Raw genomic sequence first — 20,943 nt, forward strand, 5'->3', positions numbered from 1 at the left:
GTATCAAAGCTCGTTTTTTAGTGTAATGTTAAAGGCTGTGAATACTGTAAATATAATATTTTTGTTTTCAATAAATTTACAAGAATTTTAAGCGAATTTGTTTTCACTTTGCAATTATGGAGCATTGTGTACAGAATTTTTGAGGTGAAAAACAAAATGACTCTATTTTGCAATAAGGCTGTAACATGAGAAAATGTGCAACAAGTGCAGTGCTGTAAATACTTTCCAGATGCAGTGTATTTTTGTCACTAAATGACAGTGACAAAGTTTTCTCATGATAGTCTGTCCTGGTTTAGCAAAACTGTGCACCTACCTTGTCTGCCGGAAGGATGATGATGATATTACTAAGCGGTATGAGTGCCTTCTTCTCCTTGATACTGATATACTTACTTATATATTATGTATACTTATATGCTTGGGTCTTTGCATTGCTAAGACAGGCCAAAACCTTAATCCACAATAACAGTCCGAATAGGGGAAGAAGCTGTTTGTGGAAGTGTGGGACCTGATTGACCTGAGGAGTCAGCCAGAGTGTAGTGGGTCAAACAGGTGGTGGGATGCAAGACAGGAGGAGCTGGCGATGGCCTGCAGGGGTGGCAGAGCGCAGCCAGTGACTTTTTGGATAGTGTTAATTACGCTCTGCGCAGCCTTCCTGTTCTCAGTAGTGACCCTAATGCAAAAGCAATGTATAAGTCATTGCAGAAACAATTTGTGTAACAGCTTACATTCTTTGTGGATTAATTACATGCGTATCACATGTTTGCTTAGGAAAATTAGGAATTACTTTTTTTTCAAGGAATTATCTCAAAACTGGTTTGCCATATGGATGGGTGATTCATTCCTTTAGCCATTACATTAATCATTTTATTTTTTTAAAAAAAATTCAGTTTAATAATAAAATTCCATGACAAAATATTGCAACAAAAACGGAAAACCTGTTTGGAGACATTATCTTATAATTATAATTAGATATGTCATAATTATAATACAAATAATAAATACATAATACAAATATTCTGATCTTGTAATTCTCATTTTTGTTAACATTTTTGAAATGAACCAGTAGGAGTTCTTCTTCACTTTGTATAGGCTACTTGCATAATTTGACACTGAAGGTATCTGGTTATCCTCAGCACGTTGTCAGGTATTCTGAGTCGTGTGGTATTATTTTATTTGCAACAGTAACTCATTTTAGATTATAAAATGTATATTAATCACGCTTCTGTCGTGAATGCGATGCGCTTCCGTAAAATGCCAAATTGCGTTTAAAAACAACGCGCTTTACGTAAAGAACGTAGAATAGAACATTTCCTGTGTGTGCTGCTGTAGTTCGTAATGGCGGAGCTTAAAGAGGCGGACGCTGCTCAGCTACACCAGGAGGACGTCGATAACAAACGTGGGTAAACTGTAGCACCTGCATGTTTGGTCGCTAAATCTGCAAACATACAATGCAGCATAAATCATACTATAGACATTATTAATGCTACGCAGCCTATTTAGCGGGAGTTTGAGTTTATAACTGCGGAACTAAACGAGGGCCTCACCATGGAGCTCCGCCATAGGACCTAATAGTCAACAACATCAACGACAAAAAGGGTGGCGTTAATAGTACTCCGCTATTGCTTCCTGTTGCATGAGATAGCGCAGCTGGCCTTGAACAGCTGCTGATTTTAATGTGGTTTGAGTTGCATTTTCAGTTAACCTGGTCTCATCACGGAGCTGCACTACAGGACCGCAGAGCCGCTCACTTCATACCGCTTAAAACTGTTCATTTATTTTAACCGGTGTTCAGCTTAACTGGTTTTGGTTTTCATTGGTGATGTTTGTCAACATTTCAACTGTGGACCTAAATTCAGGGCCCTATTCCAGGAAGCATGTCCAGCAAACCTTAGTTTAAAAATTAAATATGAGTTGGTCAACTTTGTGATCGGCAACTCCGGGTTGCTCCAGAACAGCTGATCAGAGTAAGTTCAGTCAACTCTGAGTAAGTTCACCCTGAGTTATCCGCGTTTGATACAAAATGTATCATTTTAATTTAATATCCATGCTCATCATTTAGCCAGCTTGAACTTTCATTAGATGAATTTGAATCCTAATTCTACGTTTGATTTTAGATCTAATGATTCAGCTGAAACCTGAAAGGTCAAAATGCTACAGAGAGAAAGTGAAGATCAAATGCAGAGAGACTGATCAGACACAGTTTACTGATGGACCCAGATAGCAAAGAGTCCAGATGCATTCACCCACAGTTTAGTTTAACCTTCAATAAAAACAGTTTCTGCTATAACTCCAGTAATGATAAAGAATTCCATTATTTCTACCTTTTATTGGATAAAAATGCTTAAAGACAGAAAAACTTTGCTTTAATGTTGCCAGTGTAAGCATTCATCATTTGGTCTAATATTAACCTGATAGATGTTGGCTTCCTAACATTCACTGTTTCATATTTAACAAAAAAATACAGGGCAGCTTTTTACGAAGGAGTGTTAGGGCCATATTAAGAAAAAAATATTATTTCAGACTAAAGTTGTAATTCTATTTTGAGAAAAAAGTCAAAATAATATTTTGAGATAAAAGTCAAAATTCTGTTTTTTTGGAAAACATCAAAAAGTGCAAATTACAGCTCCTCGACCCTCAGAGGGTATCGCAATTATGGCAGTTTGTCTTGAAACAACAAGAGTAATCTCCACATTTCGACTGTAACTCTTTTCAAGGAAAGGAAAAGTGGTTAGGAGAATTGCTAAGAACTTGGGTAAAGACAAGAGCCTTGTGTTGTCAATTGTAATGACCTTACTCTATTGTCCTTAAAAATGTAATCCTGGATGTCACATTGTTAAGGAGAGATGGATTGAAACTACAATGGGCAGAAGATGGACTACAAGATGCACATTTGCCAACACGTGTTCTCATATCATTGATTTATGGAAGTCATATAAATGAGGTCAGCCTGTGGTAAAATATCCCTTTGTTCCAAAGGTTGGAATTTTAAAGATAGAGGAACTTTTAGGGCCATATTTACTAATGTCTACACTGGCTGAAAGCTGCCTTTTGAACTTAAAAAGCTCATGGCTTTAAAGAGTCTCAGTGTTGTTTTGTGATTGAAAGTTGTGAACAGGAGTTTTGTGGCTGAAATATGGATTTGTAAGAGTTTCACTTTCAGGAGGAGAATATTTAAACCAGTTAAGTTATCAGGCGAGTGAGTCATCTGCACTTCAAGTGGATGGCTCAAGTTGTTATTGCAGTGCCAAAACATTGGCTCTGTCCTGAAACTCTTCGCTCAGTCCTCACACTGAGCCCCACAATAACACTGTTTTTGTTTTGCTGTGAGCGCATAGTGAGTGACTTATTTTTGCTGACTCTCTAACAAATTAAGTTTTACTATATAACTGACTACAAGATGCCAAAGATCAGTAAACACAAAATTTTCTTACCCTTAATGAAAACAAGGCTGAAATAATTGTATTACAGAATAATACCACTCTGGATGAGTTCACTTTGCCCCCTTCCTTACTATTGTTCTTCTACTGTTAGAAATCTTTAATGTTTCTAAATATTTATTTAAAATTATACAAGCAGTTGACCACGATTATTGAGACTAGTTTTTGCCATTACATGAAATTACTAAAGCAAAATCCTGTCGTCCTCCAAAAGACATTGAAAAACTTATTCATGCCGTCATGACCTCTAGATTGCATTACTGCTGTTCTCTGTATTTGGGTCTTGACAAGTCTCTACATAGTGGTTTGGATCCACCCATTTATGGCTACAAGAAGTGCAAGAAGACTTAATTGTGGACCACATGGCATTAGACCATGGAACAAAAATGGAAATGACTAAAATGATAAGCTTGGCAGTGGATGGAACAACAACACTTGAAGGACAAACTGTATACCTACATTTATACCTGGAAAAAGGATAACATTGGAGAAGGGTCTCAAGATTCACCAAGGCCTAACCCAAGTGCCTGAGACGATTAGTGAGGGCCTTGCGTTGATCACTTCTTCCTTAAAAGTGTATCAGAACCCCAGATAAAGCCAGATGAAGCACAAATTGGTAAAACTTAAAGAAACTCTGTTTGGAAACATGATGTGATGTTATTCTTGTTCTGAGCTTTTCTTCCTTTTTAAATGTTGTTTTTAAGTTAAGCTTTTCTTTCTGTTCAAAGAAGTCTGTTAGTAATTTTTTAAAAAGTGGATTCTGCTGACATTTATTTGAAATGCTTATGCCTGACATACTTAACAGTTGTGTGTGTGTTAGAGAAAAATCCAAATGTTCTTTTAATGAGCTGGGGTTTTTTTTCTTTAAGTGTATTCAAATTTAAGTGGGGAGTAAACTTCAGTGGCAACTCTTAACTTTATTGTAATCAGGTTTTGTGAAACAATGTCAAATATTTTTTCTTTTTATTGGAATAAAATCATAAAATCATAAAATCAAATTTCCATCATTTTCCTCTGACCTGTAGTGATTAATTTGGTATTAGTTGTCTAGTTTTGGAGATGTTGGTTATAGAGGTAAATATAATAATACTACTACTACTACTACCGATGATGATAATAATAATAATAATAATAATAATAATAATAATAAGAAGAAGAAGAAGAAGAAAAACTTTGAGCCATTGAACTCATTTAAAATAGTTAAGGAAGTATTTTTCTTTTCTCTCTCTTCATCTCTGAAGGTGGGGATGGGGGAGATGGACCATTTGTTGCTGAGGAGACACTGAAGAGTGAAACTGCCACAGATGATGATGCCAAACCATCCATCACAACTGCTGGTAATTAAATACAACTCGATTTTTGTTAGGATTTGCATAACAGCTGCATTCCTATGCTCATCAGAATTGAATCAGGTAGCATTCATGACTAAACTTTTACTGATCTTGTGATAATATAACAAGTGTTCTGTTTTTCTCCAAATAGAGAGACACCTCTCCATTCAAACTAAACTGGAGGGCCTTGAGATGCTGGTTGACCTCAGCGGTGGTAAATTCACTTCTTCAGTTTTTATTAGATAGTCAGTGACAGACAGGCAGACTTAAAGACTTGTTGATTTGTTATTGAACAATTACATATTAGAATAAAATTGATAGCCCCCCCTCCGGTGAGATTTTCAACATGGCATTTCTAAACATACTAGTTTTCCTTACAAAACTTCCTTAGAAAGTTTTCCTTAGAATTAATTATTATTATATTACAGAGTAAATAATTTAAGAAAAACAACAACAATAAAAAACGATGGATATACAAAGTTATCACAGATATTCCAAGTGTCAAGAACTGGAGGGAAAAGTAATCAAGAAATTCAAAGAGAGGCACACAGTAAAGAACAGGCAAGTGAAAAATAAAAAAATGAATAGTGAGAGATGTGTCTAAAGACTCCAGTAAAACTACCAAGACACTAGTGAATAACCTAGCCAAGCCGGGAACTATAGTGAGGAGACTCACAACAACTATGCACAGGAAGGGACTACGATGTTGCAGGTCGTGAAAAACTTTATTTCTGCAGAAGAGATGCCTTCAAGCCAGACTGAAGTATGTTAAGGATAACCTAGAGAAAGATTATACATACGGATATGTCCTTTGGTCAGATGAGATGAAATGGCTCTAGACTCTTTGATTTTAGAGAATGCTGCTTAGGTTTGGGGAAAGAAGAGAGATGCATAACACTCAGAGAATACTGTCGTCAAATAGAAACACTGTGGTGGGAGTATTATGAAATATCATCTTTTTAAAAAGAAGAGATTTTCATTGTCCTCATCTGTATGTTAGCTTATTGATTATGTAATCATTTAGCTAATACCAATCAATTAGCTAAATGACTCAATAACAATCCCTCACCTTCAGTGTGTATTTGACAATCATTTCTTAAGGAATCCATTTCATACTTGTTAATCACTCTTTGTTTTTATAGTGCAGTGTGATACATTTTAGTCAACTTTAAAGGACAACGATAGACATTTAAATTGACAGATATTTGACTGAAAATACAAACAGCTGTACAAATGTGCAACAATTCTGGTTAAGTTTAAAAAGGCAAAAACACTTCTGTACAGTGCACCTCAATGATCTCATGATCCCTTGTAAACGAGTACGTGGGGAAAGTGGGAAGGAAACATTCTCTTATAACAGGAAGAGACCTCTCGCAGAACCAGGCTCAGGCACATCCTGGTCAGAGGGTAAAATGAAAAAAATAAGAATATAGAGAGACCAGTAAAGATGGGACAAAACACAAACTACAGGAGAGATAAACAAAACAGCAAGTAACAAATACCATTACTTCTAGATCACAACCGATAGAGAATTCTTTAAGACTGATACTGATATTTGGTAATTTAAAAATCCAATATTGTGATAGGTTGGCTGTGTTTCTTTTTCTTTCAGACACATGATACACAAACAGATTTCCCTAACATTAGTTATGTGGAGCTATTTATTTAATCATTTACACTTTGATCAATTCTGCTGGTGCTAGCTCATCGTGTGTTGCCAACGGGGATATACAGAGTGGCATTTCCTGGAAAAAACTGTGCAACAGCAACACATGGTTGAAGGGTGTTTCTTCTTTACTTTTAAAATGTTCATTTATTGGCCATTATAAATATTGATACTGATCGGCTGGCAAATAGTTAATATCAGCCGATAGTATTGGTTTGAGGTTAAATTACACATTAAAGCACATTGATAGTAAATGCACAAGGTTGAAATTAGTATGTGTTTAAGAGGTTAGTTGACAATGAATCAGTAATTATTGATACTCTAATAAGTACTTCAGTAATTTTTTGATCCAGTCCTGTCAAATGTGATCAGATGTGTCAGATTTTACATGATTGAAAAATTTCACAGTTTCAGACGTTGTATCAGGATGCTAGCTTCTACCATTCGGACATTTATGGACAAAGCAATTATTGATTCAGCCCTGTATTTTATTTTATTTTTTTACATTTGAAATACAGTTACGTGATAGGTCACACACCAACCAATGAATTTTAATCAATAAAGCAGTTGATTGGTGTTGTGCTGATTTTTGCCTTTTTCGCTCAAAAGCTGGGCGGAAATCGTGTCCTCTGTGTCCTGAGGAGAAATTTAAGGCCTGTTACAGCCACAAACTCCGCCGACACCTGCAGAACCTCCACTGGAAAGTGTATGCAGAGTTTGAAGGTAGGAACAATAAAAATCGACACACATACAACAATAACCAGCAGTCATCTGGTTTCAACTAAAATCTGCAGCAGCAAGGAGTTGTTTTTTCTGTGTGACTGATGCTGGATCATATTTTGTGTTTAAATTTGTCCTGGATAAGGGTGTGGTCACTGTTTGTACTCCAGGGATCTTCTTCTATATCAAAATGTGAAAACTGTTTCTTTGAACAGGCTACAGGATGTGCATCTGCCACTTGCCCTGCAGAAATGTTAAGCCCAGCCTCAGCGGAGATCATGTGAGACACAAAACACATACACACATCATTTAGGTTTTTGTAAACAATAAAATGCTAATAAGATAAACATAAAAAAACAGGTCACAATTAACAAGTTTTAAGACTTCCTGAGTGTGCAGGGCTAAAGTGCTGAAATGAAATAAATAAATGGATCTTTAACGTTACAGTGTGTAAGAGTAGATTGCACATTGCAGTCTGCCTCTGTGCTGTGTGTCAGCAAAGCTTTGTGCAGGCGTTGGTAGGATTTTGTTCTATGAGACACCTTTTCTATCTGCTGGTGATGCATGCCATGCAGGGGACTCTTTCCATGATGGTTCCTGTTCTTGCTGCTCCCTGTTCTTGCTGCTCTTTCTGGTGCCTGAGGTACTCATTAAGGACATGAGCAATTGTGGGCATCTTCTTGTTGTACTTACAGATTTTTGTTGTTTCATCTTCAATAGTGGTTCTGACGCTCACTAGTCCTCGGCCTCCTTCCTTATGCTTAACGTATTTAGTTCAGTGAAATTTTATTCATACAGTGGTTGTTGAAAACCCCAACAATCAAATGACCACCAAACTCTTGGTGACAGTGAGAAGGAAAAACTTTTAAACTTTTTTTAAAAGGAAAAGTTTTAACAGGAAGAAACCTCCAGCAGACCTAGGCTCAAGGAGGGGCGGCCAGCTGCTGCTGCCGGTTGGAGCTAATGGGAGGGGGGACAGGACAAAAGACACTCTGTGGAAGAGAGCCAGAGATGAATAATAATTAAATGCAGAGTGGTGTATAACCACACAGTGAGCAAAAAAGGTGAGTGAAAGAAAAAATACTCATCGTGGGGATCCCCCAGCAGCCTTCACCTGTTGCAGCACAGCTAAAGGAAGATTCGGGGTCACCTGATCCAGCCCTAACTATATGCTTTATCAAAAAGGAAAGTTTGAAGCCTGATCGTAAAACTAGAGAGGATGTCTGGCTTTCAAATCCAAACTAGGAGCTGAGAGCAAACTGCTCTGTTGGGATGATATGATATGATATGATACTATAAGGTCATTAAGATAAGTTGGGTCTGATTATTTAAGACCTTGTATGTGAGGAGAAGGATTTTAAATTAGTTTCTGGATTTAACAGGGAGCCAACAAAGAGAAAATAATACCTCGGTGTTCCCTGGATAAGCTCGAGGAGGTAGCTATGGATAGGAAGGTCTCGGCATCCTTGCTTAGGCTGCTGCCAATGCAACCCGGCCATGGATAAGTGGAAGGAAATGGATGGACAGATTGGCAGACATTTAAAAATCAATGTATTTGATAATTATTCATGTATTTTACTGCCACTGCTGTTTAGTTTTCTGTCTTCATTTATGTTGGAAGTGATGGCAGAGCTATACCTTTTAATTCTTTCAGAAATCTCTCAGTCAGAACATGGTATATCATGTTTAGGTGGAAACTAGTGAGCTAATTTCCTGCTAACTTCTAACTCCGTTAAATTTAATAATTTCTGTTTTCATGGATGCCTGGATGTTAAACTTAATTGTTACACCCGATAAAGCAGCAACGCTGATCATTTTATTAAAGATGAAAGAATTTAGACAGTTTTTAGCGCTCAGTGATGCCACAGTGTTCATTTGACTTTGGGACCTGAAGCAGACGAAGTTTTGGACCCAGATTACTCCGCAAGGCTCCTGACTACGGCAGCCGTAATGCTACAACAATACATCAAGCGGTGCGGCTTCATAGCTTACCAAAGTCGTAGTAAAACATTTTTTGACAGACTTTTGAGCACCATGTACCATATAAAAGGTCAGTAAGCACAACCAGAATTCATACATAAGGCGCACCAGATTATAAGGCGCACTGTCGATTTTTGAGAAAATTAAAGGATTTTAACCCTTGTGTTGTCCTTGGGTCATTTTTGACCTAAAAAGAAATCTTTTGCCATCAAACGTGTTTTTTTTCTTCATCAATTGGTCTGAAAATAACAGAAGTTATTAATTACTATGCTATGCATGATTGGAATAAGTTTTAAGTAATTTGATTTATTTATGGGTTTTTTATTGGGTTTTATAACACCTGTGGTCCTCGCGGGTCAAAAATGACCCCAAAGTACAAAGTGTTGCAAAGGGCCACCTACTCACCCTATACTGCTTTCAAAGATGATCTTGGATCATTGATGTGTGGGGTCAAGCAATGGTCATAACAACAACAACAAAACACAAAACCACAATGAGGAGGCAGGTGCTCCACATTCAATTCAATTCAATTTTATTTATACAGCGCCAAATCACAACAACAGTCGCCTCAAGGCGCTTTATATTGTAAGGTAGACCCTACAATAATACATACGGAGAAAGTACTATTTTTTTTTTACCATGTTGTGGAAAGGAATGACCAGTAGAACAATGCATATATTGTCCTCTAATATAATAAGGAGGAAGAATCAGGATCCAGGGTTACAAGATAAAGAAAATATAGCCAATATTTAGATCACATGCTACCCTTTCTCTGAAGAAGCCCCCATATCACCCACCTGCAGAAGTGGAAGAAGGGTATGAAGTGAAGGAAAGTGATGAAGATGATGACAAGGAAGAATCTGAAATATGTTCAAGTAGGTTCTCAGGCATCCAGGACGTGGTAGTCTAAGGAGCTTGGAAAGAAAGTGACTGGGCCTCTTGAAGTTTCTTGAATTTTCAGAATGTGAAACTGAAATAGAAGATGTGTCAGAGGACTACACATCTTCCATTTCAATTATGATGAAGACAAAGAATCAAGAAAGAAAGAGAAGTCAGCTGAGACATAGACATATTTGCAGTAATGTGAGGAAACATTGATCTGGTCTTCTATCCTTCCCAGTGGCAGACGATGCATGACTCTCTCATGTGCCACAGAGAAAGACAATCTACCACAGTCCAAGCACATATGCCAGGTCCCATACTCCTTCGATTGCTTTTCTGCTAGTGTACTGAAAGCATTATACACCATGTATTCTGCTTGTATTATGCTTTAACTTTCACATGCCAATGGATGCATCAGAGACCAAGTTGGGGTTCAGTAACTTGCCCAAGGACACCTTGGTAAGAACTCCAGACTAGAGCACAGAGATTGAACCAACAACCATCCAATTAGTAGATGACCTGCTCTACAGCCAATGACAAAAAAGGAGGGACAACAACAGATGAATAATAATGGATCGAATGCAGCTGTAGGCATATGTGGGTATGTTGATTCTTACTGCTGTGCATCTATCCAGTAAAGTCGCTACGGCCAGTTTATGACATCCTGAGTCTGGTAGGGCAGTTTTCATGCTACCATGTCTAACAGAAGATTAATCATAGAATACCAAAAGTGATATCATTTCATGATAAAGACACAAACGTGCTCCCATGAGGTGTATGGAACAAGTGGGTGTTTCTCCTGCTGTGATGTAAGATCCTGGTACTGATGTGACTGTGTATGAGCACCAAGTACCCTTCAGAGGACTCTGTCCATTTCAACAGAACATCCCAAGTAAACCGGGGAACTATCAGATAAAAACATTTGCAGTATGTGATGTCAAGTACAGCTGTACATGGAACATGCTAGTGTACAATGGCAAACTATCTGGCCTGCAGTCAGGACATGCGAGTTGTCCCTAACATTACAGGTTTACAATAGAAAACAATCACCTGTAACAACTTGTTTACTTCATAGGCCCTTGGCCTGCAACTGCAGAAAAGACAGCTGTCCATGATGGGACCAGTACAGAGGAATAAACCTGAACTTCCTCCTGCACTTGTGTCAAATATGGACACACCTTTGTTCTCATGAAAGTTTGCCTTCACTAATACCCATGCCCTGGTGTCCTACCATGCCAAAACATAGAAAAATGTCAGGTAATGAGTTGGAATAAAGTTGAATAAAACCTTGAAACACAGAGATGGATGATATTTTATACCTTTCCTTTATAAACAGTCAAACCAGACGGGGTCATTTTTGAGCCCAGAGGACAACAGATGTGATTATTCGCTGCCAGTAAAAAACTTGAAGTAGTTTAAAAACAGCTTTCTAAATTAACTTTGACATATACCCGTCTGTGATAATCTGTTAAAGCAACCGACTCTGGTTATCTGATAATCACAATAACTGATCATTGAATTTATTTTTTACCCAAAAACAAAGAAAAAGTTCATTTAAATGAGGTTTTATCAGACATAAATTTGTAAGTGGAATAAAGAAATAGTGTCAAAATGTTTGAATTAAGTTTTAATTAAAAGTGGGTGAAAAATCCACTTCATATTATTTAAGTATCAATCAAACCAGATGGGGTCATTTTTGACCCCTGAGGACAACAGGTGTGATTATGTGCTGCCATTTAAAAATGTTAAATGATTCAAAAAAACAATTCTCACTAAAGTTCAACATACAGCACTCTGTGGTTAGTCAGATAGTCAAAATAATCTAAACATTTAAATATTTTATTGTCTCGTTTTATTTTCGCTCAAAAACAGATACAAATAGAAATAAATACAAATACATATATACAAATACAAATACTTTATGTAAACAAGGTCTGGTGGCCCTAAATTGCAAAATGAAAGGTAAATTTTGTGTTAATGTGTTAATCTTAAGTAAAACTAAGGTGTAACACTGAATTGATTGACAATTTGTACTTTGTACTTGAAAAAACATTCAAATGACGTCGGGTCATTTTTGACCCCTGAGGACCACAGGTGTATATCGGGAGGACAACACAAGGGTTAAGTGCGCCTCATAGTGCGGAAAATACAGAATGTGACAATACAGGATACTACAGCAAGATTAAATTCATATTATCAGCATATTTCATATTCCTTTTTCTTGTGAGAGAATGATCTGGGGTTATATTTTATCACTTTGTTGTTTGTATTCTTTCCCTGTAGGCATCTGGGAGACATGTCGCTCACTACCACTGCGTAGTGTGCTCTGTTACCATTGCCAGGAAGACGGACATGATTAGCCACTTGAAACGCCACGTAAACAAAGGGGAGACTGAGGCTAGCTACTCCGGGACCTCAGATGTCTTGTTTGAAGAGCCAAGTAAGAAACACTGAGCTAAGCTGACATTTACACTTGCAGTATTGATAAAAATTATAAAAGTCCCCTCAGAGGTGAAGTGAAGTTAACATGAGTGACTCCAGAGGGGGCCGAATGACTTTCAGAAAATCTCCCAAATGACAGGTGTTTTATGGCAGGTCTGGACCCAGGGCAACTTGAAGAAGTTGACCATGAGCTGTCATGTTTAATTTTAATAATAATAATAATAACTTTATTTATAAAGCGCTTTCAGACAAAGTGCTGTACAGCTATTTGAAATTAAAGAGATAAATAAATAAAATAAAAAAACTTTTTCATTATGTGGAAGTGTACGTGGTCGTGCATCATTTACTCGGGGAAGAGAACAAAGCAGAATGCACTTTGGGAAGACGGTGATCTAACAGAGGCAGCCACTGCATCTTAACCATGTTCTCTGGTGACTGTGGCCTCTCTCAGCAAAATCATGTCTCCTGCCACATCACAAAAAATGCTTCAGTAAAGATCTCAGCAACATGAAGATTTTGTCTTGGCCTTGAGATTTCCAAGATCTCCATCCAATCAAACATCTGGAGGGAGGTGTTGGAAAAACAAATGGGTGTTTGTACTAGTATGAGTGAAATGGACACAATTTTAACATTTTAGAAACAATCAGAGATGGATCAGGAGTACCATTCAAAAATAAACACAACTAATGTCTCAGATTATGATTGTTTGTGATTTTTGACACAAATATAATTCTATATTGATGCAATCATCTCGATGCTGCAGAGAGCTTACTTCAGTCTAGATAGTAAGAATTTCATCTTTGATTTCTCCAATGCAATCTCGCTCCAACTACAAGAAATAAAAGAAAATCTCAGTAAACATGTCCACCGTCTCATGGATTGCTGACTACTTGGGCATTACTCTTTGAACACATCAGACTTTGTCCACAGCTGTGGCTGTGAGAAACTCGCAGTGTGAATAAGATCAGAGAAGCAGCGATTGCTACACAGCTTTTGTCTATCTTGGCATAGGATGTTGATGTGGTAGAGGAATATGAGTTTCTAGGTATCCACACTTTGAACATTGCTGGAGATTTTCTATCAGTTGTGGTGAGCACAGTGTACTTTGCTGTGGTCTGCTGGGGAAGCAGCATCACAGCTGCCAACTGAATAAACTGTTTAAGACAGCTGGGCCTATGATTGGCTAGTTGAAAAAAAGCAGGAGCCGTCACAGGAATTATTAGAAAAATAGGGTTTTCATTTCATATAATTCCAAAAATTATATTTACAAAAGTCATAAATGTTGAGCTCATAAAAAAGATCAAAGAAACAAAACTGAACTCAGGCACCGAACTGCAAACTTAACAAACCAAACGACTGCCTAAACAGAAACAGCTGACCTAAACATGAAATGACACACAAGGGTTTATATAATGGCTGATCAGACCACTATGACACACGAGGGGTAACTAAACAAAACACAATCGTAAACAACAAGCAATGCAGTACCGTCCCGTTTGTTAATAAACTAAACACCAAAGAAGAAAATCGAAACTACTGAACCCTAAACTCAAATATTTAATTAAGTACAAATACTTTGTTTTTAATTAAAGAAAACACACACTCTCCCCCTTCAGCAGGAAGTGGTGGTGCGGTCCAATTATCTCTCTTTCTGTTTAATGGTTTCAAACGCTGGCCATCACCTTTTGTTTTGCAACTCCCCGGATCATAGCAAGTAAGAAGTAAAGAAACAAAAGGTTAGTCAAAAATAAAAGTAATGAACTGGTATGAATACATAAGTAATCTAAATGTGTGCGCTTACAAATAGAACAAATGTATCCAAACCAATCAATAAACTTATTGGAAACTGAAGTGTGTTATTGTGTTCAAATAAAGAAATGAAAATACACAAGAGTTACTGACTTTAGAGTGTGACCCTGGGTTTGGCCATCACAGGGACCACTGGACCACCTTTCAGTTCTTAAAAATGGCTCATAAAGTTATTTATTGAGTCAGTTTTCCAAATTGTTTTTGAATGTAAATTGTCTGTTATTTATTTTAGCTTTTTCTGCAGCTTAATTTCAGGGTTTTAAATGCAACACAGCTGTTAAAGGTCCTGTTTTTGTTTTCAATCTGCACCAAAAATGCAAAATCACAAGGTTTTAGTAATAAAAAACTGATCTCTCCGTCTGCTTTATTGTGCAAACAGGTCCATCAGGTCAAGCTTACGAAATCATGAAAGAACTCGGAACAAATGTTCAGCTCCTCCCAAACCACACCACTCCGCAGAAGAGTGACACTTACTTCAATCGCAAGATGAAGACCAACAGGTGGCGATGAGCTCTTGTTAAAATATCTCCAGTATGTCTCTGATGTTGAGAAATTAAAGTGGAATTTGTGGGGTTTTGTTTCAGGCAGCTGGTGTTTTGTTCGCTGGCTGTTTTGGCCGAGGAGAGAAACCCTGTTGAGTGTCTGGATGCTTTTGGAGCCACAGGTGAGTATGAAATGTACAGAACTCCACGGAAAAGTTTCATTTTAGACAGGAGTTCAAACCAAAACCTTCAAAAAACAGAAGTTTTAGCATAATCTTGTTTATTTTTCCTACAAAAATTATATTCATTCAGCTTAGTTTAGTTCAAATCAGTTATTAAGAGGCTGGAAGGCTGAATGTTCTTTGCAGTGACACATTTTCTGAGAACAGAAAGTAAATTTACATCATGTCTCAGCAGTATTAGCTAATCGGCAATAAAATTCCACAACATTTCTTCTTCGCCACCTTTCAGGCATCATGGGCCTGCAGTGGGCGAAGCATCTTCTTAATGCCGTGAGAGTTACTATAACAGATATCAGTGAGACATGTGTCAAAATGATCAAAGAGAACTGCAAGCTAAACAACATCCGAGTGGACGGAGGCATGCGAGTTCCCCGGGGGTCTGATGGGGCCAGCGGTGAGGTCGAAGGAGTGCCCATTGCTACTGTTGAGGTCGTCAACATGGATGCTAATGTCATCATGCACCTGCGACCTTTTGACTACATGTAAGTGTGCAGGGTATCTTTTACATGGCAAGTTAGTAACACTGAGTCATAAAAGATCTTAGTGTTGTGAGTCTCCTTGTGTAATAAATGAAGGACTGTTGATCAGCAGTCTCTCACTTGAACTTTTAGGGTTTAATCAAGTAGGTCAATCCAGGAGAAGGAAGTAATAATGCAATAGATTTGAATCATGCTGCTTGGTCATTATTTATATTGGTTCTATTGTGGATAGAGTAAAACCCAAGAAACGGCTCCCTTTTATATAAATCTCCCTAACAAAACTCCATTACAAAGAAACCACATCTGGATCATTTTTAGGTGTAGTTGATTGATTTCTGTTTAAAAAAAAAAAAAAAAAAATCGATCTATCGAGAGAGAGAGAGATAGATGGATAGATGCTGGACTTATTGCATTCAGCTTCTAGGAGGCACCCTGGATATTTGAGCTGCAGACCAAGGCAGGATGCAGCTTCTTGGTCTAAATATGAAGCCATTGCAGGTACCTGCATTTTTGGCCAGTCTGATACAGCTCCTCTGTTTCAAAAAGAAATCCAGTTGCATAAAAATCTATGGAGCACTTAGTCCTTTGAACTGTAACCTCAGTTACTCAGTTACTGTAACTCTGAAGTGTTTATAGACTCAATCCCTAGTTTCAAGTTTCATTTAACATGACATTTATTTTGGTCCAGTTAGTCAAAATGCGATCGTTTAGGGTGAGCCTAACTTGTGATGAACAACTACATAAGTTTTAAGTGTCTCTTAGTTTCTTAGTTGAATTGGAAACATTTATTTCTCATCTTGTCCAGTTTCAAAACAACAGGTTCCCTTTCAAAGTGGTTATGACCCTATTTCAATATAATCTTTGATTATAGCTTCATCTTTGTAGGGTTTTCATGTTATGAATCTAAATACAGTCTATGTTATGGGTTTATGGGAGGTCCAAATTCTGTCAAAATGTAATTAAAAAATTTCTACTACTTTCTTCATGAATGTTTCAGTCACCTAGATCCATTCGGTACGGCAGTGAACTACTTGGATGCTGCCTTCAGAAACGTCCGAAACCTGGGCATCATCTCTGTGACATCCACAGACACGGGATCCCTTTATGCCAAGTCACCCAATGTCACCCTGCGTCACTATGGCTGCCACATTGTACGTACCGAATACTACAAGGAGTTGGCAGCACGAATGGTCGTGGCGACTGTAGCCAGGTAGGCTGTTTTTATTTTAATGTGGGATGTGATGCAGAATTAAATCAGCTTTTTATACTGTTTAACTTCCATCTGCTGCAGAGCGGCAGCACGCTGCAACAAGGGCATTGAGGTGCTGCTAGCTGTGGCATTAGAGCATTTTGTGCTGGTGGTCGTGAGAGTCCTCAGAGGTCCTGTGCAAGCTGATGAGTCAGCCAAGAAGTTACGAAAACTGATGCACTGCCAGTGGTGTGAGGAGAGAGTGTTCCTCAAACAGGGAAACATGGTGGATGGTGAGTGGCTAAAAATCATATACTGTAGAGGATTCTTTACAAGCTTTTAAATCATGAAGCATTAAAGCAATTAAAGAATCTGTCACATATTTGGTGAGCTGTAGCAAATAATTTTAATTTAATAAGATGCTGAAGTTGCCTCATCATTGTGTTCTAATGCCTGTTTGTTTCAGACACATTACCCTGCAACTGTCATGGAAGTCTGCCTGGAAAAACAGCAGTGCAGCTGGGACCTCTATGGTAAACTGCACATAGCAACACCAGTCTACTACTCTGTTCTCATGTAGCTGTAATAGTTTGGTGTTAACATCCATCCATCCATTCTCTTCCACTTGTCCTTGTGCTAACATTTAATTTAAAACATTTTTGTGGCAATTAAATTACCTAACGGCCACTGGAAAAATGCTTTACCAAAATCCTGATACTTTCAACCATTTTTGTTATTGAAGGATGCATCTAACACCCACAAAAACTGGGTGCATAGTTTAATGATAAAAACCAGCTTGTAAAGAGTCCAGAAAGAGATAAAAACATGATATTACCACAAGAACCAGCAATCAAGAACGGTTTTAAAACTGTGTGGCTCCTCCTGGCTCTAGTTCTCTATTCCTCTTATGCCTTCCTTAATTAGACTAAATAACCCATCTAAAGTCTAAATATGCAAGGTATTCCCTGAAAAAGATATCATCTGGATGGGAGAATATGCTGCTCGAAAACCTGTATGTTTTTCCAAACTGAGCTTGCACGTCTTTTCAGATGTGCAAGCTGCCAATTCCACGAACACAACCATCTGAGACGCTTGTGAACAGTGCTTGGTAACGAGCCAGATCGTCCCTCTCTTCTTTAGTTTGAAGGATGCTTTGTTTACATTTTACATTCCTTATATTTAAAACTTTGTTAGTCAGTCCAATTACGTTTGAGCCTCTGAAACTGGGGGGATGTTTATGAAAAATCAGCGAATCACAACAACAGCTCCCTCAAAGTGTTTATATTGTAAGGTAGATCCTACAATAATACATACAGATGGTAATGCAAAATGTAAATGGTGCTACGATTTTCATTTAAAATCCTACGAAGTTGTGTACACAAGCAAAGAGTTAAAGTGTCATTGTCCAAATACTTACCAAGCTGTTTGTGTATGTGTGCATGTGCAGGTCTGGTCCTCTATTTAACACAGGCTTTCTGAGAAGGATGCTTTCTGCAGCTGTGAAGCACAGCATGGATGATATCCAGCCGCTTGTCAAAACCCTGATCTATGAGTCTGAGTGCACCACCCTCAAGTCTTTAGTCCACGGACCGTCTGCTCTCACCAACCAAGGTACCAATCTATCATCTGTAACATGGGTCTGATGTTGACATGGTTGAATCTTGAAAGGATCTTCTGTTCTTCTGCAGTGGAGTGCGGCGTTGTCATTAAGACCTTAAACACTGGAGAGGAGTCGGGTGCTGCTGATCAGTCTGGTGAGTCAAAGTTTTCTAAGCCTCCATTATTCACTCAGGCCTCCTACTTTGTGCGAAATGTTTTCACACACATGGACAACTGAGTGAAAACCTGCAGCAGACAAGGGAAAGGAGGACTGTGTACACAGATGGCCATACTCTAAGCATGCATGTGTCCTCTAGAGGGCAGTGCAAGCCTTTTCTGCATTAAAGCGATTCATGATGAATAAATTAACTACTTGGTCTTAATTTTGACACTTTTTACAGGCATCGTCTTCAGTTACCAATATAGTTTTTTGTCCAAAAAATTTCCTTTACTGCATTATTTCAGACATATTCAGTATTCAGTATAACATATGTGACGTTACATGAAAAAGATTTTTGACTTCTTCATTTCCAGTTTTCTGTTGGGGTATAATTTTGAATTTTGCTGTAGGAAAGAGGAAGATTGCAGATGAATCTGGGAACTTTGTGAAAAAGCTCAAGTCTGATGCCGCTCTGGATCACCCACCATTCTACTACAGCATCCATCGCCACAGCATTCGTGGCATGAATATGCCCAAGTGAGTGACCTTTACTAAACTCTCTCAGAATTCAGGTATTTTCACATTTTGGTGACTTTGCAACAAATAGGAAACTAATGACCAAAGTACAAAAACAGGCCAAACACTAGTCAGGATCAGTTTGAGTGTACTTCGCTGTAAATACTTTGTTCTGTGCACAGGTTGAACAAGTTCCTTCAGTACCTGACAGAAGCTGGCTTCAGAGTGAGTCGGACTCACTTTGATCCAACGGGGGTTCGAACTGATGCCACGCTGCTGCAGTTTAAATCTGTCCTCACCAAGTACAGCGTTCCTACGTGCACCAACGCTAGCGCCACTCAGACCAGCGTGAGCATGGAGAAAACAGTCTGAGCTAAGAAAAGGCTTCACTACTCCACACCTGAAGTGAAACTTTATTTCTTTGCTTCTTTACACCTGAACTAAATTCTCAGTCAGTTTCAGTCAAAACATGTGGTTTTTCTGAATAAACTTTAATCAAACATAAACCAAGGAAAGATATTTTTCTATTTGTACACAAATTCAAGTGTTACAGATGGCTCATTTTATCTCTATTTATTTCTCCTGAAAATTTCTTTATTAGCTTTTTGTTTCCCTTGTTTTATAAAAGCATCATAAAAATCTCCTCTCTTGCTGTCTTGGTAATTCTTTATTGGGCTCTAATTTCATTCTTCAAACTGTTCTGTTTTTTGTTTTTTTTTTATGTCCAGTGTGGAACAGGCGCACATGCTACCCAAAATGTACAATGAAGGGTCAGAGTCAATACTAAGCAGTGACATATGCAGAGAGACACCTAAGAACTACTATATTTAAAATGTAACCTGCAATAGGCCTGAGATATACAAAAGCAGACATGTAATTAGATATTTGCATGGTTTGTAGCTCAGGAGGTAGACCAGGTCACCTACTAATCAGAAGGTTGGTGGTTTGATCTGCTCAAGTCTGCCTGCCAAATATTCTTGGGCAATATACTAACTCAGGTAGTGTGTGTAAGTGTGAATGTTAGACAGAAAACACTTCCATAGAAGGAGCATAGGAAAAAAGTGCTTGTGTGAATGAGGCACGTTGTATAAAGTGCTTTCAGTGCTCAGAGTAAAAAGGCGCTGAATAAGAAACAGCCCATTTAACCATAGAACAGTGACACTGAAAATATTATCAGCCTAAAAAGTGTTGAACACAACCTTAGTGCATTCAGGGAATAGAAACATATTAAAAGATTTTGTTTTTCAAATCTGTTGCTCTGTGGATAAGTTGGTTTTCGTTGGCTCTTTCCACTGGACATGCTAATATTGGGCTTGTCTGTTAGTCACCAGCAAAACGGTAACCGCAAACTTGAGAGCTATGGAAGTACTAAGAAACTGCAATTCCTCCCATGCCTGGCTCCAAAAGTAACTCAGTCACTGCAGATTTCAGTGTTAAAATGTCCACCTTTTCAACATTTAAAATCCGGTTTACAGTGTCATACAGAAAAGGGTTTCGGTCTCTGTGGGTAGTTTCTTCTTAGCTACTGTGTGTGAAAAGCATCTTGGATGAGAAGTCAAATGTCAAGTTCAATTGCCTGCTTTTCAATCACTCGAGACTAGCATTGCTTCTATGATTGATTTATTTGTTTCTTTGATCAACCAAGATGTTTGTGCTTCCACACAAGCTTATTCAATTCAATTTTATTTGTACAGCGTCAAATCACAACAACAGTCACCTCAAGGCACTTTATATTATAAGGTAGACCCTCCAATAATACATACAGAGGAAAAACCCAACAATCATATGACCCCCTATGAGCAAGCACTTTGGTGACAGTGGGAAGGAAAAACTCCCTTTTAACAGGAAGAAACCTGCGGCCAGACTCAGGGAGGGGGGGCATCTGCTGCAACCAGTTGGGGTGAGAGAAGGAAGACAGGATAAAAGACATGCTGTGGAAGAGAGCCTGAGATTAATAACACATGTAATAACTGAAATAGAAAATCAATAAATAAACAAACAAAAAAATA

The 20,943-nt window shown here is 38.1% G+C and overlaps 1 protein-coding gene across 1 annotated transcript; it reads left to right on the forward strand.

Moving 5' to 3' along the window:
• Positions 1-1,334: 1,334 nt before the first annotated feature.
• trmt1l (tRNA methyltransferase 1-like) lies at positions 1,335-19,501 on the forward strand. Its single transcript, XM_063501172.1, has 16 exons — positions 1,335-1,396; positions 4,679-4,774; positions 4,920-4,982; positions 7,044-7,157; positions 7,370-7,434; positions 12,300-12,456; positions 14,647-14,767; positions 14,852-14,931; positions 15,221-15,473; positions 16,468-16,680; positions 16,762-16,952; positions 17,126-17,192; positions 18,107-18,270; positions 18,348-18,413; positions 18,829-18,955; positions 19,117-19,501. The coding sequence occupies exons 1-16, from the start codon at positions 1,336-1,338 to the stop codon at positions 19,304-19,306; spliced, it is 2,028 nt and encodes a 675-aa protein (XP_063357242.1). The 5' UTR covers position 1,335; the 3' UTR covers positions 19,307-19,501.
• The last annotated feature ends 1,442 nt before the right edge of the window (positions 19,502-20,943 follow it).

Source organism: Pelmatolapia mariae, linkage group LG17 (assembly GCF_036321145.2).
Source record: "Pelmatolapia mariae isolate MD_Pm_ZW linkage group LG17, Pm_UMD_F_2, whole genome shotgun sequence".
Taxonomy (NCBI): domain Eukaryota; kingdom Metazoa; phylum Chordata; class Actinopteri; order Cichliformes; family Cichlidae; genus Pelmatolapia; species Pelmatolapia mariae.